This window comes from Mobula birostris, chromosome 5 (genome assembly GCF_030028105.1).
Source record: "Mobula birostris isolate sMobBir1 chromosome 5, sMobBir1.hap1, whole genome shotgun sequence".
NCBI lineage: Eukaryota > Metazoa > Chordata > Chondrichthyes > Myliobatiformes > Myliobatidae > Mobula > Mobula birostris.
In genome coordinates, this window is record NC_092374.1 from 26,850,715 (window position 1) to 26,869,980 (window position 19,266).

Here is a 19,266-nt window from a genome sequence, read left to right on the forward strand (position 1 = left end):
TAGTAAGAGATTTGAAAGTGGGAGGGGGAGGGGGAGGGGGAGATCCAAAATGATAGGAGAAGACAGGAGGGGGAGGGATGGAGCCAAGAGCTGGACAGGTGATTGGCAAAAGGGATATGAGAGGATCATGGGACAGGAGGCCCAGGGAGAAGGAAAAGGGGGAGGGGGGGAAAACTCAGATGATGGGCAAGGGGTATAGTCAGAGAAAAAGGAGAAAGAGAAAGAATATGTGTATATAAATAAATAACGGATAGGGTATGAGGGGGAGGTTTTTATAGCTCTTTTTGATCCTGTGCAGCAGTCCCCCCCCCATACAAGACAGTAATGCAGTCTGTCAGAATGCTCCCCAGAACATCTATAGAAGTTTGAGCGTTTTAGGTGACAAACCAACCTCCTCAAATTGTTTTAAGCGACAAACCAAATCTCCTCAGACTCCTAATGAAATATAGTCGCTGTCTTGCTTTCCTTAAAATTGCACCGATATGCTGGGACCAGGTTAGATCCTCAGAGATCTTGACACCCCGGAAGCTGAAATTGTTCACTCTCTCCTGTTCCGATCCCTCTATGAGGATTGGTTTGTGTTCCCTCATCTTACCCTTCCTTAAGTCGACAATCAGCTCTTCAGTCTTACTGACATTGAGTGCAAGGTTGTTGCTGCTGCAATACCACTCAACTAGCTGGTATATCTTACTACTGTACACCTTCTTGTCTCCATCCGAGATTCTGTGAATAATGGTTGAATCATCAGCAAATTTATAGATGGCATTTGAGCTATACCTAGCCACACAGTCATGGGCATTGAAAGAGTAGAGCATTGGGCTAAGCACACATCACTGAGGTGCACCGGGGTTGATCATCAATGAGGAGGAGATATTATTACCAATCTGTACAAACCATGGTCTTCCCGTTAGGAAGTTGAGGATTCAATTCCAGAGGGAGGTATAGAGCCCAGGTTCTGTAGCTTATTGATCAGGACTGCGGAAATGATGGAGTTAAATGCTGAGCTATAGTCAATGAACAGCATCTTGACGTAGGTGTTTGTATTGTCCAGGTGATCGAGGGCCGTGTGAACAGCGACTGAGATTGCATCTGTCATAGTGATGAAAGACAAATTGCAAGTGGGTCCAGGTCCTTGCTGAGGCAAGAGTTGACTCTGTTCATGCCTAATCTCTCAAAGCATTTCATCACCGTAGTCAGTACTACCCCTCGCTCTAAATCTCAAATTTCATCTACTTCTGTTATGGGGAAAAATTTTAAATGTATTGGACAGCTAAATGGCTAGGAAAGATTGAGGGATATGGCCAAAAACAGGCAAATGGGACTAGTTTAAATATGAATCTTGGTCAGCATGGACAAGTTGGGCTGAAGGGCTGTTTCGTACTGTATGAATCTATATTGCCTCCTGCACTATCACAACAATTCTATGATTCTTTCAATAATTCCACAAACCATTCCATCATACCAGGTAGTAGTGATTTTCTGTAAATGAGGCCTCCACCCCAACCAGAGCAACAGGTCTAAATAATATGCAAGATCTTGATAGCACTGGGTGAAAACATAGTGGGAGATTTAAACAGAAGTGCAAAGTTGGTAGCAGCAGAGCACAGAAGAATTACAGTGACAGACATCAAACAAGATGAAGTAAAAGAAAGCAAGGTACCACAAGTCAAAGGAAGCACAGCTAACAACACCTTAAGCGATAAATTACATAAGAATATGTCCTTTGGGAAAACAAATGTACCCAATAGGCTACATAAATGGAGCAGTGTAGAGATGAAACTGGTAGAGCTGCAGCCTTAGCTCTAGCAACCTGGTTTCTATCTTGACCGCCACTGTGTGTGTTAAGTTTGCAAGTCCTCCCTGTAACTTGGCATATTTCTCCCAGGATTTTCCCAAACATGTACAGGTTGGTAGATTAATTGCCACTAAATTAAGTAATGGCAGAACGGGGAAACCCAAAATGAAATTAGATGTAGCATTAAGTGTTAATGTTTGCTTGATGGTCAACATGGATTTGGTAAGCCAAAGGGCCCGTTTCTGTGAGTATAACTATGAGATAGATGGGCTACTAGCAAGGATAAAACAGATGATGCAGGAAGCTAATAAATGGATCCAGTCTGCCTTAAATAAGTATCCACCATGCATAAATAACAACCAAAATAATTGCTAATTAATTTAAAATCATACTAATCCATCAACTAATTAATAAGTGTCAAATGATTCTATTAGCTCTAGATATAATTTACAGCTAATAATAGTAAACAAATGGAGGGTTATAAATGAACATAAAGTAGGAGCTTGATTGTCCCCAATTACCCAGTGCCCCAGGAGATGTTCCACCTCAAGTCATTCCAACTCAGTCATTAATGATGCACAGAATATTTTAGTTTATGTATTACAAATAGGAAAAATAGTACAACCTTTACTCAAAAATGCAAGCTTAAATATAATGAAGAGTATATACTCATACAGCATAACAGCATAGAAAAAGATCACTCAACCCAATACGTCCATGCCAACTAGCAGACGTCAATCCTTATTAATTACATTTTCCAACACTTAGCCCAATGCAAGTGATTGCCTTGGCACTTCATAAATGCAGTCAGCAACTCAGCTTCCACCATTCCCTCAAGCAGTGTCCTGCAGGTACACATCTCTCCCTGGAAGATAAATATCCCCTCGGACCCTCTACCCCTCGCCCTAAATCTCAAATTTCATCTACTACTGTTATGGGGAAAAATTTCTTGTTGTCTACCCTACCTATAACTTTCATAATTTGTTTTTATACTCAATCAACATCCTTCTTAATCTCCTTGCTCCAGGAAAAACAAGCCAGCCTCTCCAACCTCTCACAACTGAAATACTCCATCCCAGGTAATATCATGGCTAATCACCTGTGCAGTCTTCCAGCACTATCATATCTCTCCAATAGTTTAGTGGTGAAGTAATGGTGCAGTACTCCAGAGGAGGTCTGATCAAGGTTTTATAAAGTTTGGACCGTAACATCTCTACTTGTATTCAGTGCTCCAGAAGGCCAATATCCCATAAGCCCACTTAACTACAGTATCTACATACCCCTTCAAGGATCTTTGGATTTGTACATCAAGGTCTCTATTTCTCAAATATCCCCCAAGATCCTACCATTCTGTTTATATTCTACCTCATTAGTATACCCAAAATGTGTCATTTTACATTTATCTGTATTAAATTCCATTTCTTATTTCGCAATCTGTTTCACCAACACACTGATCCACCTTATGGTCCAAGACCACTCTCCATCTTCTTCAGCAATCTTCAATATCATCTGTGAACCTAATGATCATACCTCCTACCTCCAACATCATTCAGAATCTGTCTGGATGGCATGCAAATGAAAGCTTTTTAGTGTATTGCAGTACATGTGACAATAATAAACTATTTCCAATTACATTTCCAAAGAACAAGGGCCCAAACAACAATCTGCATGCAACACCATTGTCACAAGCATGCAATCATAAAAACAATCCTCTACCAGCATATGACCATAAGATACAGGAACAGAATTAGCCCATTTGGTCAATCAAGTCTACTCCGCCATTTCATCATGGCTGATCCATTTTCCCTCTCAGGCCCAATCACCTGCCTTCTGACTAATCAAGAATCTATCAACTTCTGCCTGAAATATATCTGAAGAGCTGGTCTCCACAACTGTCCATACAAATGAATTTCACAGATTTACTACTCTCTGGCTAAATAAATTCCTCTGTTCTAAAAGGATTCCCTTCAATTCTGAGGCTGTATCCTCTGATCTTAGAATCTCCCACCACAAGAACCATCCTCTGTTGCCAGTCTCCCATGTGGGACCTTGCCAAAGGCCACAATGAAGTCCATATATATCACATCTACCCTCATCAATATTTAGACTTTTTTTTTGAAAAGATAGCAATCAAATTGGTCAGATAGAGCTACCACAATTATGTCAAGGGTAGATCCTATCTGATTACTCCCTGGCCTTCCAAATGATCATTAATATGGTCCCTCAGAATTCCTCTATCTGCAAGGATTGATCTGTTCCTGGTCAATCTTTGCTAGGATCTGTCTCAACTTAATTAAAATGCCACTTCTCTTATTTAAGATGTTCTGCTCAACCAACATTAATTTCTTTCAAAACATTTGTGGCAGCTACATAGTTTGATTTTCAAACAATAACAATACCTCAAAACAGAAGCACACAAGGTCAGAGAATATGGAGTCAGCAGACAGGATCCAAAATAGATTACAAAGAAAGAGGTGGATCTAGTATTCCATTTCTACTATTAATAATGCTATTCCCATTCAGAATTTACATTAGTACCTTGAGAACAGAATCAAAGCACAATCTCAAAATTTGAGAGCATCTTAAATTAGGGGGGCAAATGGTTAACACTGAGAAAGAATGCAACAAATAGCAAGGTGCCATTATTAAACTCTCAGGATGAGCATGCAGTAGAAAAACTAACTTCAACACACATCAAATGTGAGAGGTAACATTTTGCTCAGAGTAACAGGAAGACTGGATAACAAGATATTAAATGGCATCAAAGGGCAGAGAGGTTAAGGCTACCAATATACAAAACTGGGAGCAGTTGCAATTCAGGTTATCAAGGCCATGAAAAGAATAGCACTGGGGAACCACACTGAAAAGCAGAGAAACTAAACATACTTGGTTAGACTGCATGATGTTCTGACCTTTGTATTATTAAAACAATATGCAGACACTGTAGAAGGGAAAAAAAAATCACAAAGAGGATTGCAAATTGAGAGGTTATATTTATTAGGAAAGAGTAGGGGTGCTTTTCTCTACAGAAGAGAGGCTCTGAATGACCTGTTAAGTACACAGAAAAAGTTGAAGATAGTAGGCAGGAAATGTTTTTACTTGCACACAACTCAAAACTTAGTGTTCATAAGTAAAAAGATTGTTACTAATAAATACAACAGGGAACTGAAGTGAAACCTCTTTATCTAGAACCGTGAGAATATGGGACATACTGTCACAATAGTTGTTAAGGCAGACAGCACTGATGCACTTAAGGAGAGGTTGGTTAAGCACATGGGGGAGAAAGGAATGGAAATGTGTTAATTGGACTGAATGAAGAGGGATGGGAGGAGGCTCCTGTGAAGGATAAACAGCAGCTTAGCCACTTGAGATAAATGGCTTGTTTCTTTGCTGCAGACTCCATGTAATTATATGACTGCAGCATAGGACTATTCCATGCACAGATGACAAGAAATGCTTTCCGATATCAGCCTGAAACTTACCTCTCATTACTGCAAACTGCATCTCAGAGTCTTGTAGCTGTGATCTATTATGAAATAATGTTCTGGATTAACTGTTTCTATTCTTCCTAGCACCATGCATACACTCAGGAGCCACTTTATTAGATACCTCCTGTACTTAATAAAGAGGCTTATGTTGAGCTTATGTTCATGGCCTTCGGCTGTTGCTATAGCCTATCCATTTCAAGGTTCACCCCATCTGGCATTAACAATCATTCCCAGTCAAAGTAACTTAGATCACATTTCTTCCTCATCTAATGTTTGGTCTGAGTAACAACTGAACTTCTTGACCATGTCTGCATGCTTTTATACATGGAGTTATTACCACATGATTGGCTGATGAGATATCTGCAAACAGGGTGGTTTGAGTATCGCAGAAACTGATGATCTCCTGGGATTTTCACACACAATAGTCTCAAGACCTTACAGAGAATGGTGTGAAAAACAGAAGAAAAATCACACAGTGAGCAGCAGTTCTGTGGGCGAAAATGGCTTGCTAATGAAAAGGGTCAGAGGAGAATGACCAGCCTGATTCAAGTTGACAGAAGGATGACAGTAGCTCTGGCTATTTAAGGTAATTAAAAACCAGGAGCTTTTTGCTTGGATACAAGTCTGTCAACCTCAGCCAGATCACAAAAGGGGCTTAAATGTAACCAGGGTTCTTTGTACATTGAGAATCAGGAGGAAGGAAGGAAGGAAATTATAAAGGAGATGGGTAAATCATGGCACCTGCTACCCACTATCTGATATACATGCATAGTCATAATTTGCAAACTCACTGGATAGAGTGGACTAGAAAGTACATTTCCTATAATGGGGGAGTCTAGGAACAGAGGGCACAGCCTCAGAAGGATGCCCCTTTAGAATAGGGATGAAGAGGAAGTTCTTGAGCTAGAGGGTGGTAAATCTATGAAATTCGTTGTCACAGATGGCTGAGGAGGCCAAGAAATTGGAGCGGCATAGTAGTGTCACAGTTAGCTTGACACTATTACAGCTCGAGCTGTCGGAGTTCAACTCCGGTGTCCTCTGTAAAAAAGTCTGTACATCATTTCTTCTAACATGCGCATGTGTTTCCTCCAGGTGCTCTGATTTCCCCCCACAGTCCAAAGATGTATGGGTTAAATAGGTGGATTGCTGGGCAGTGTGGCTCGATGGACTGGAAGAGCATGTTCCATGTTGTATTCAAAACAAAATAAATATATTTACAGCAGAGGCTGATAGGTTCTTAATTAGTAAGGGTGTCAAAGATTATGAGGAGAAGGCAGGAGAAAGAGATAACAAATCAGCCATGATGGAGTGGCAGAGCAGGCACTATGGACTGAATGGCCTAATTCTGCTCCTATGTTTTATGGTCTTATGTTGTAAATGTGCCAGTTGGATGGGCTACAGAGAGGTGACACCCACTCTTTTTCCTTCCCAACCATACAAAAGATCAGCACGATTTAGGAGGGACAGGGAAGCAAATCAAACAAGGATGATAGGGAGAACGCGATCTCAATTTATGCTGATTATCAGGCATCTCTAATGGAGCAGAAGATGGTCACCTGCAAACACAATCAATTTCAACTATAGATTTCTCCATTAATCTTTCATTGTGCACTTAGGGTCTTCACAGCTTAAGATCTTCACATTAATTATGCACTCTGCGGTGTTCTTATTTGGCAGCCAGTGTTTTAGAAGGTTGTTGATTTAAATTAAAAAACATGTTAAGATTTGCACAGTGTAGCAATTAGCCAATGGAAACCTGACATTATCTGGTGATAGGAACAGATAATTTTTGCAAAATGATAGTATGATTCATTCAGACAAAGGGTATCAGTTTAAAAAATATACATGCTTTGTAATGAGTTATTGAGCTGAATACTGGTATATAAATGAAGAAAATTGAAAGCAGAGTGATTGCAAATCTTTACCTGACTGGATGATGAGCTTAGCACATTCATTACAAGGGAATAAGGCCACATACATCGTGCATCCTTTAACGTCACTAGCATTTTTGTTCAGAATTGCATTTAATTCCGCATGACAAACTGGAACAGAAAATAAAAAGCCATACATAAATTAAAAATAAGATTCATAAACCAAACAACTTCTCACACAATTAATCCTGATCACATACTTGATTAAAGAGCTTTCAGTCACAACCAAGATTAAATGACCAGTTCTTTATATTTTTATTCAAAAGAGATGTGTACACAACCCCTGTCAAGATACCTGGAAGTGCCCGGAATCTCATTTGGGAAGTACAGCTACTGTTACAATGCATAGAAAATAGAAACTTGTAGAAAATTTCAAATGCTGGAAATCTACCTAGAGACACAAGCATGCTTTTTAGATGACATACCCCCACACATCAGCATCCCAAAGGAATCCATCACTCTACAACTCCTTGTTGCACTTCTGCATCCCCACCAACTACTCCCCTTCTTTACCTTCTCCTTTCTCACCAGACAAGAATCTACATAATCATTAAGCATCTCTCCCTCACTCCAGGGAAATCTGCCATCCTTACTCAATACGAGTACCATGCACGCAACTCCCAAAATCAAAAAGTAGTGGCATTGTCAACAATGTCCCACATTCCACAAATGAACAAAGAAGCAAAGATAAAAATACTATTGCTGATGAATCTGATAGGTTAATTATAGAAGAACTAGCTAAATATTAAAACCAATAGAATGAAATGGAAGTGAGGGCATCTCATCTTCATCCCATTCTCCTTAATCTTCTAAGCCTGGGTATCAGATTTAACACAACAGTAAGACTTTGTCATCAGTATGTTGCCACAAGTTCCACAAAACTCCCAAGGCTTACAACTGTGAATAAGACACAAATATGTTTTGTAAAAATTATATAAAGCTCCTAAACATCCAAAGTCACTTTTTTTTTAAATGTGCAAACATCAACACCATTTAAAGAGGGCCAAGAAAAGAGTTGGCCATTTTCAATATCATGCAATTTTACACCAAGCTATTAACGTTAAAGCAACTTTATTATTTCACAAAAAAAGATTCCAACTGTCTTCCAGTAAGTATCTCGCCCCCTCCCTGGTTTACTCTACCAGAACAGGTTTAAGATCAATCTGAACCAACTAAATCTTATTCTATTGTATGCCGTGCTTAAATAGAGAGCAACTGAACTACATATAAAGTGGTGATGGAGTTTTCCCATGAGGGAAAGCAGGAAAAAAAACACCATCAAGAGTTGTTTTCAAATGAGGCATTAACTTATACTCATACACACAGAAACGGGCCCTATGAACCAACAAGTCCATGCTAAACACCAAATACGCATCTATATTAAACTCTCTTAGTAGCCCGTTTGGTCCTCACTTAGATGAGAGAGAAAGAACCATTGCCTCTAGCATTCTTACAACAGTGTATTCCAGGTTCCAACTAGGCTCTAGATGAAAAAAAAATCAGGTCCCTCTCAAACCTGCCACCTCTTCTACTAAAAACTATACCCTTTACAGGGAAAAGTTCCTTACTATAGACCCTATCAATGCCCCTCTTAATCTAGCAATCTATTTTAATATATTCCAAACAGGTTACCCTAAACCCATTCTGGACAGTTTTTCCTTACAAATGAAACATTGAAAACAAGCTCAGTAGCAGCTCTTAGAATGTCCATCTTTACAAATCGCTGGATTATAGTGCCACACACTGGTGAGATGGGAAGAGAAGGGTAGGTGATAGGAATGCATGGCCAGAGACGTGATGCAGAAGGGAGAGCTGGGATGGGGTTTTCTTTTGGTGTAGTGAAAGCCAAGGATTGACCCGAATGAAGTATACAAAATTATGAAGGTCGTAGAAAGAGTACATGGTAAAAAAAAACTTTGCACATAGCAGAAGCATTTGTGACCAGAGGGCATGGACCTAAGATAAGGGATAGGAGATTTGAGAAATAATTTGTATTGCTCCCAGAGGGTGGTTGAAATCTGGAACATACAACCCAAGAGAGGGGTGCTGGAGCGAGTACACTCATAATATTTAAGATGCATTTTAATTTGTAATTAAAATACCATGCCATAAAAGAGAATGGGATGGACATCAAAAGCCAAGGGCCTGTTTCTGCAGTACAATTCCAAAAAAGTAAAGATAAGTGGAGCTCTAAGTGTCAGTCCTAACATCCTGCTTGATGATTAAAGAGGAATGAAGGTCCAAATGTAGCAATTCTTTGACTGAAAACTCCAGGTTTCATATTCTCACTTTTTGCAAGGCATATCTTGTGGCAATCTACAACTCAAGGAATTTCTCTTCCGCACTACACAGTTCAAATTATACACTGGCAATTCAGATCTTTGACATCAGTCACTCGGTGCTGTGGGAGAGGGGAAGTGGTGCTCCGCCATCATTTCACCGAGTTAAACAATAAACTAATAAAATGGAAATTCAGTTATGGATTTGACCGCAAAACTTCAACCACCCCACTTCACTGCAACACAAAGGACATATGGCCACATTTTTCATCAGATCCCACCACTTCTGCATGCATTAACATGGATGCCGTACTGTGTTATAGATGGACAACACATTCAAGCTGGTAAATCAGCATTATTGCCCCTGCTTGAAGATTAGCCTTCCTATACATAGCAGTTTGAAAAGAATGCAGCTCCAAACCCATCTCTCCATAAAACGCGGTATGACAATGACATCTACTGGTCATAATTAGGAAAAGGGCAAGTGTTTGAAAACAAATCAAATTTCCCAAAAGAAGCCAAGGTGCCAAACCATGAGCAATAATTAAAATCTTTACATTTTGGCTTAAATATATTTTCTATATAATAGGGAGCAAAAGTAAGCAATTAGGCTTTAGAAGCTGTGTTTTCTTCTCCTTTGAATAAAGTGTTTTCTAATGTACACAAATTCATGAATCAGAATCAGGTTTATTATCACTGGCACATGTGAAATTTGTTAACTTAGCAGCAGCAGTACAATGCAATACATGATAATATGGGGGAAATAAGTAAATCAATTCCAGTAAGTGTATATACTTAATTTAAATAATTAAATTTAAAATAGTGCAAAAACAGAAATAATGAAAGTGAGCCGTTCATGGGTTCAATGTGTATTTACAAATCAGATAGCAGAGGGGAAGAAGCTGTTCCTGAAAAGCTGAGTGTGCGCCTTCGGGCTTCTGTTTCTCTTTCCTGATGGTAACAGTGGGAAGAGGGCATGTCCTGAGTGATGGGGGCAGGGATCTTTAATGATCAATGCCGCCTTTGTGAGACACCTCTCCTTGAAGATGTCTTGGATACTACGAGGCTAGTACCCAAGGAGGAGCTGACTAATTTTACAAATTTCTGTAGCTTCTTTTGATCCTGTGCCCCCTCTTCCATACCAGACAGTGATTCAGCCTGTCAGAACGCTCTCCATGGTACATTTGTAGAAGTCTGAGTGTCTTAGATGACAAACCAAATCCCCTCAAGCTCCTAAAGAAATATAGCCAATGTCTTGCCTTCTTTATAGCTGCATTGATTATGCTGAGACCAGGTTAGATCCTCAGAGATCTTGACACCCTAGGACTTGAAATTACTCACTCTCTCCACCTCTGATCTCTCTACAATGATTGGTTTGTGATTCCTCATCCTACCCTTTCTTAAGTCCACAATCAGCTCTTTGGTCTCACTGACAAGGTTGCTGCTGCAACACCACTCAACTAGCTGGAACATCTCTCTCCTGTACACCCTCTTGTCTCCATCTGAGATTCTGCCAACAATGGTTGTATCATCAAATTTATACAGTAGATGGCATTTGAGCTATACCTAGCCACAGTCATTGGTATAGAGAGAGTAGAGCAACAGGCTAAGCACACATCCCTGAGGTGCGCCAGTGTTGATGATCAGTGAGGAGGAGTTATTACCAATACCAATTAGCACCAATCAAAAATCCAACTGCAGAGGGATGCACAGAGACCCAAGTTCCGTAGCTTATCGATCAGGACTGTAGGAATGATGGTGTTAAACGCTAAGCTACAATCAATGAACAGCATCCTGGCATAGATGTTTGTATTGTCCAGGTGATCTAAGGCCGTGTGAAAAGCCATTGAGAGTGTGTCTGTCATAGACCTATTGCAGCAATAGGCAAATTGCGGTGGCTCCTGGTCCTTGCTGAGGCAGGAATTGATTCTGCCCAAGACCAAACTCTCAAAGCATTTAATCACCGTAGATGTGAGCGCCACTAGACAAGTCATTAAGGCAGCTCACACTACTCTTCTTGGGCACTAGCATAACTGTTGCCCTTTTGAAGCAGGTGGGAACCTTCGAATGTGGCAATGAGAGGTTGAAAGTGTCCTTGAATACACCCACCATGAACGATGTAGATTGGATATTCAAACGGAAGCAGGTCCCTTTAGTGAACTAAAGGATTAGGGGGTCATAAAAATAAAATCTGGGACAAAAAGGAAAAGTAATAAAAATTACTCAGCAACTGGAATCTGCCAACTAGGATGTTAGAAGTAGAGCATTCAAATGTAAATTTAGATTGGCACTTCAACAAAAATAACCTGCAGGATTAAGGGCAACAAATGCAGGAAAATGGGCCTGATGGAATCACTCTACTAGGAACTAATATAGACCCAACAGGACAAATAACCTGCTATTCTATTAGTTTAAAAGAACAAGCAAGAAAAACACTAAAACTACATGTGTGTAAAATGGTTTCAAACCCAGCTCCATCAAGGCTATAGATGGAGCCTCTTTGGTCGGGTGACCATGAGGTCATATGTCCAGAATCTGATTATCTTAATTAAATATGGGAAAACAATAGTTATTCACTTCAAAGATACCACAATATGTTAACCGAATCTGTTGTGACTGGAGGTCAAATTATCAGACCAGATGACCAAAAGTTTCTTAAAGAATGGAGAAAGAGTCTAAGAGCCTTCAAAGGCTGGCACTGAGGCAGGATCTTGTAATAAATATTTATATTTTCATTTTGACACAAGTGGCTGTCACGAGTCTTTAAAGCAGGGGGTTTCCAACCTGGGGTCCCTTGGTTGACAGTAACCTTTACTGTTCCTTACTTTCTATGGCATAAAAAGGCTGGGAACCTCTGCTTTAAAGGATTCAAGTTCAGCAATAGAATTGTAGTAAATTGCATGGAATAATATTTACATGTCCTGCCTTAACATGTTTTATATATTTATTTTATTTAATGATACAGTGTTGAGTAGGCAATTTTAGCTCTTTGAGCCACTCTGCCCAGCAACCCCATAAGCCTAACTTAATCACAGGACTATTTACAGTGACCAGTTAACCCACCCAATACTTCTTTAGACTGTGGGAAGAAACTGGACAACCTAGGGAAAATCCACGCATTCCACGGGAAGGATGTACAGAGACTCCTTACAGAATGGCACCGGAATTGAATTCCGGAATGTCCCGAGCTGTAATTAAGAGCTAACTGCAATTAAGAGTGCAGTTCTGAAGCAAAGTTTAATATTTTGTTGTTTTTGAAAGGTTGAAGTGAACAGAGAGAGCAGATGCGAATACATTGGATATAATTTGCTTTCCTCTCCTGCAAGTCTACATGGTTATTCTACAGAGGTAGAACAACAACCTGTTATTAGAATTATAGAAGTTCAACCTTTCATTGCTACATTCGAAGGTTCCCACCTGCTTCAAAAGAGCAACAGTTATACCAGTGCCCAAGAAGAATAGTGTGAGCTGCCTTAATGACTTGTCTAGTGGCACTCACATGCTTTAGAACTGAGGGATCTAGGAATAATGGTGCATAGTTCCCTGAAGATGGAGGGAACTATGGAACTATGCTTTTGGTTTGCTGGCCTTTATTAATCAAAGCATTTGAGTATAGGAGTTGGGATGTAATGTTGAATTTGTATAAGGCATTGGTAAGGCCAAATCTGGAGTATTGTCTACAGTTCTGGTCACCGAATTATAGGAAAGATGTCAATAGAATTGAGAGAGTACAGAGGAGGTTTACTAAAATGTGCCTGGGTTTTATCTCCTAAGTTACAGAGAAAAGTTGAACAAGTTAGGTCTTTATTCTTTGGAGCGTAGAAGGTTGAGGGGGGACTTGATAGAGGTGTTTAAAATTATGAGGAGGATTGATAGAGTTGACGTGGTTAGACTTTTTCCACTGAGAGTGGGGAAGTTTCAAACAAGAGGACATGGGTTGAGAATTAAAGGACAAAAGTTTAGGGGTAGGGAACTTCTTTACTCAGAGAGTGGTAGCTGTGTGGAATGAGCTTCCAGCAGAAGTGGTTGAGGCAGGTTCTATGTTGTCGTTTAAAGTTAAATTGGATAGATATATGGGCAGGAAAGGAATGGAGGGTTATGGGCTGAGCGCAGGTCTGTGGGATGAGGATAGGGTAAGAGTTCGGCACGGACTAGAAGGGCCAAGATGGCCTGTTTCCGTGCTGTACTTGTTATATGGTTATATAGATACCAAGTAACTCTGACAATTATAACACTGCCTTGGAAATGTCTTGAGATTAAAAAATATTAAACAGTTTGATTTTGTATTCCCTCATAGCCTTTATTTAACCCACCTGCCAATTTAAAAAAGAACACACTAGTTACAGGCAATCTAATTCATCCCTACACCGATAACCCAAGGATCATGATAATGGGCAAATCCAAAACCAGTTCAAAATTAAAAGGTTTCTTCTTACATGAAAATTTCAGTGTAATGGAATTAAAAGTTGGGCTCTGTCAATAAACGTGATCCTCTTTTAGACAAGTACCGTACACCAACTTGTATTTTTCTGTTCAACAAGTTTTTTTGGAGAAGAAACTGTAGAACTTGCTGAACGTGTCATATAAAAACATGGACGCGCTGAACTCCACCTTGGAAACTTGATTCCTTTATCATCAGGGAACTGAATTTCAGAATCCGAGTACTCTGCACAGTTACTACTTTGGTTTGTTAGATCTTACTAGATGCATGAGAGAACAAACTGAATAGCCTTTATCAGTCTTTAACAAATACCTTTCAGAATCTGATTTGGGCACAGCAACCTCCACCTCAAGCACCATTCAACTTGTATTGACCCAAAATGACAAAGGGGTTTTTCTGACCAAAAGAACTGCAAACATGAAAAGGTTTTTAAAAAAAACTACACCAAGTAATGCAGTGTGCATGTCAATATTTACCAGAGGGAAAAAAAAACAAATTTTACCAAGCTATAGCTTCAAATCAAGAGAAAGCCAAAAGTTGGAGCCTATGCAGCAAAAAATAGATTAATACAAACACTCAAGTTAAACAGATGAGGAAAAAGAATGTCAATAAAAGACTACAAAGTTTGATACTTCAGAAACAGTTTGGTGAAGCCTAATGTAAACCAGAGGAACAGCACATCCTATTCTGTCTGAGTAGCTTATAAGCCACTGCATTTTCCGATTTCAAGTAACACTTACATGTGCCCCACCTCTTCCTTTCTCTTTCTGACATTTCCCTGGTCCTACCATTTTGTCCCCTTTCCACCTTCCAGTCCAATATCACCCATTTTTTAATTCCTCACCCCCTCATGGTTCCATCCATCTACAACCCACACATTTTACTTACCAGCTTCCACACCCCCCCATCTGATTCCATCTGTTCTTCAGCCCTCTCCAGTGGTTTCCAGCAGCACCTTCCTTACTTATCAGATTCCAGCATCAATAGCCTTTGTAATCCTGCTTAACACCCTCCTCAGCTATCTCTATCTCTGACTTTCCCTCCATACCTCCTTCTGCCTTCTTTTATTTTCCACTGGTCTGCTTCCATCTATATCTACCTGCCTCTGCCTCCCAACTCCACCCCTCTCCTAACCGGCTCAATCTGCCTGTCATCCTTCACTCCTTACAAGTGTAATAACCACCTCTGGTCCAAGTCTCACCACTCCTCCTCTCCTCTTCATAACTATCTATCAGGACCTCTCAGTCCTGATTTGGGCTTTTAACCTGAAACATCAACACATCTACACCACCCCCACCCCAACCCCAACCATCTGATGCTCCAGTCTGGTGAGGCAAACTGGGAAAAATAAAGAACCAAATCAGGCAATGGTGTGTTCAACAGAAATCACTAATGGCCCACAAGATCTTGCTTCTAAAGAGTACTATTAATTTAACACAGGTTTTTATACACATCTAGATTTTCCTTCCTTCTCAATGTACTTCTGAAATACAAGGGCACCACGCCACTTGCTTTCACTCAATGTATCATGTTTATCTTTCAGATACAAAACATATGTTATTAACATAGAACATAGAATAGTACAGCACAGTACAGGCCCTTCGGCCCACAATGTTGTGCCGACCCTCAAACCCTGCCTCCCATATAAGCCCCCACCTTAAATTCCTCCATATACCTGTCTAGTAGTCTCTTAAACTTCACTAGTGTATCTGCCTCCACCACTGACTCAGGCAGTGCATTCCACGCACTAACCACTCTCTGAGTAAAAAACCTTCCTCTAATATCCCCCTTGAACTTCCCACCCCCTTACCTTAAAGGTATGTCCTCTTGTATTGAGCAGTGGTGCCCTGGGGAAGAGGCACTGGCTATCCACTCTATCCATTCCTCTTATTATCTTGTACACCTCTATCATGTCTCCTCTCATCCTCCTCCTCTCCAAAGAGTAAAGCCTTAGCTCCCTTAGTCTCTGATCATAATGCATACTCTCTAAACCAGGCAACATCCTGGTAAATCTCCTCTGTACCCTTTCCAATGCTTCCATATCCTTCCTATAGTGAGGCGACCAGAACTGGACACAGTACTCCAAGTGTGGCCTAACCAGAGTGTTATAGAGCTGCATCATTACATCGCAACTCTTAAACTCTATCCCTCAACTTATGAAAGCTAACACCCCATAAGCTTTCTTAACTACCCTATCCACCTGTGAGGCAACTTTCAGGGATCTGTGGACATGTACCCCCAGATCCTTCTGATCCTCCACACTACCAAGTATCCTGCCACTTACTTTGTACTCTACCTTGGAGTTTGTCCTTCCAAAGTGTACCACCTCACACTTCTCTAGGTTGAACTCCATCTGCCACTTCTCAGCCCACTCCCGCATCTCATCACTTCTGCAATCTTTGATAATCCTCTGCACTATCTACAACACCACCAACCTTTGCGTTGTCTGCAAACTTGCCAACCCACCCTTCTACCCCAACATCCAGATTGTTAATAAAAATCACAAAAAGTAGAGGTCCCAGAACAGATCCTTGTGGGACACACTAGTCACAATCCTCCAATCTGAATGTACTCTCTCCATCACAATCCTCTATCTTCTGCAGGCAAGCCGATTCTGAATTCACCCGGCCAAACTTCCCTGGATCCCATGCCTTCTGACTTTCTGAATAAGCCTACCATGTGGAACCTTGTCAAATGCCTTACTAAAATCCATACAGATCACATCCACTGCACTACCCTCATCTATATGCCTGGTCAGCTCCTCAAAGAACTCTAGCAGGCTTGTTAGACACGATCCGCTCTTCACAAAGCCATGCTGACTGTCCCTGATCAGACCATGATTCTCTAAATGCCCAGAGATCCTATCTCTAAGAATCTTTCCCAACAACTTTCCCATCAGACAGAAGGCTCACTGGTCTATAATTACCCAGACTATCCCTACTACCCTTTTTGAACAAGGGGACAACATTCACCTCCCTCCAATCCTCCAGTACCATTCCCGTGGACAATGAGGACATAAAGATCCTAGCCAGAGGCTCAGTAATCTCTTCCCTCGCCTCGTGGAGCAGCCTGGGGAATATTCCATCAGGGCCTGGGGACTTATCCATCCTAATGTATTTTAGCAACTCCAACACCTCCTCTTCCTTAATATCAACATGCTCCAGAACATCAACCTCAGTCATATTGTCCTCACCATCATGAAGTTCTCTCTTCGGTATTCACCAATGAGAGAAGTATTCATTGAGGACCTTGCTCACTTCCACAGCCTCCAGGCACATCTTCCTACCTTTATCTCTAATCGGTCCTACCTTCACTCCTGTCATCCCTTTTTCCTTCACATAATTGAAGAATGCCTTGGGGTTTTCCTTTACCCTACTCGCCAAAGCATTCTCATGCCCCCTTCTTGCTCTTCTCAGCCCCTTCTTAAGCTCCTTTCTTGCTTCCCTATATTCCTCAATAGACCCATCTGATCCTTGCTTCCTAAACCTCATGCATGCTGCCTCCTTCCACCTGACTAGATTTTCCACCTCACTTGTCACCCATGGTTCCTTTACCCTACCATTCTTTATCTTCCTCACTGGGACAAATTTATCCCTAACATCCTGCAAGAGATTTCTAAACATCGACTACATGTCCATAGTACATTTCCCTGCAAAAACATCATCCCAATTCACACTCCCAAGTTCTAGTCTTATAGCCTCATAATTTGCCCTTCCCCAATTAAAAATTTTCCTGTCCTCTCTGATTCTATCCTTTTCCATGATAATGCTAAAGGCCAGGGAGTGGTGGTCACTGTCCCCCAGATGCTCACCCACTGAGAGATCTGTGACCTGATCTGGTTCATTACCTAGTACTAGATCTAGTATGGCATTCCCCCTGGTCGGCCTGTCTTTTATTTCTTTAATAAAAGAAAATCCTTTCGAATCAGCTTAGAAAAAAACTGACAGTCTTCTAGAGGTATGAGACCATCAACATCAGTGTTCAGCGGGAGAATTAACATTCTTATAATATTCTCTGCAAAACCATTTTCAAAGAGATGAACTTTGTATTCCAACAGGAAGATAGCCTAAATACTATATAATCCTGTAATACATTATTCCATATTTTAAGCCCAATTTACTCTCAAAGCTGGCATGAAATTTTTTAAAAAGACTAGCTGCAGAGTGAGTTATGCCTGCTAAATTGACTACTGCTTCATCCAAGTTTCATGCTGCGACCAGTGGACTCAAACCTGGCATTTGGATCATCATTGGAGACATCCAGTGGAGACAGCTAAGATTCAACTGTAAAACATATGCTCCACTCAATCAAAAATACAATTAAAACTATCAAATTCAGCATCTCAATATCACACATTAGATAAAAGTACAATAACCCTGGTTACAATCGCAAAAAAAAAAAATATAATACCACCATAAAGCAGAAGAGCAGAATTGGGCCATTCAACCCATCGAGTCTGCTATGTCATTCTATCAAGGCCTATTTATTTTCCCTTTCAATCCCAATTTCGTCTCTTCTCCCCATAACATTTGATACTATTACTAATCAAGGGCTGATCAACCTCTGCTTTTAAAATACTCAATGACTTGGCCTCCACAGCTATCCATGGCAACAAATTCCACGATTCACCACTCCTCTGGCTAAAGAAATTCCCCCTCATTTCTGTTTTAAAGGAGATGTACTTGTATGTTGAGGCTGTGCTCACTGGTACTAGATTCTTCCACTATTGGAAACCTTGTCTGCATGTTCACTCAAACTAGGCCTTTGGGATTCTAAAAAATAATCTTATCAGCTTCAATGAAATACTAGGTTCAAGTTCAAGCTCATTGTCATTCAGCCATACACATGTATACTGCCAAATAAAACTACGTTCCTCTGGACCACAGTGCACAACACAGTACATATAACTCACATGCAACACAAAATAATGTTACCACAAATAATTTTTTTAAATGATGAGGTATATTTATGACACATTTTAAAAGTAAACAGTATAACGCTACTGGCGCTTCATGTGATCTGGCAGCTGGCAGGGAGTTTTGTCATCTCACGGCCAGAGGGAAGAAGCTGGTGTATTGCGCACTTAGGTACAATACACTGAAGATGGACGACATGACTAGACATCACTGGTCCTGTGTGGTCCCACCATGGCTGGCCCTCCAGGCACATTGCACATGACTTGCCCAGTGCAACCTTTATATAAACTGCAACTTAACCCTCTCTCAAACAAATCCAAACACTGTACACAAAGTACTGCTCTTTTCTTCTATGGATTCCAAATCTGTAATCCTCAAGGCAACAGGTTCACAAGAGGCTAGTCATGCTCTGGCAA

General features: G+C 40.6%; 1 protein-coding gene across 1 annotated transcript in view; it reads right to left on the bottom strand.

Moving 5' to 3' along the window:
* LOC140197199 (deoxycytidylate deaminase-like) overlaps positions 1-19,266 on the bottom strand; it is a 53,335-nt gene that overhangs the window by 20,583 nt on the left and 13,486 nt on the right. The window contains exon 4 of the mRNA XM_072257121.1: positions 7,209-7,325. Coding sequence (XP_072113222.1) covers positions 7,209-7,325 — 117 coding nt within the window. The remainder of the gene's footprint in view (positions 1-7,208; positions 7,326-19,266) is intronic.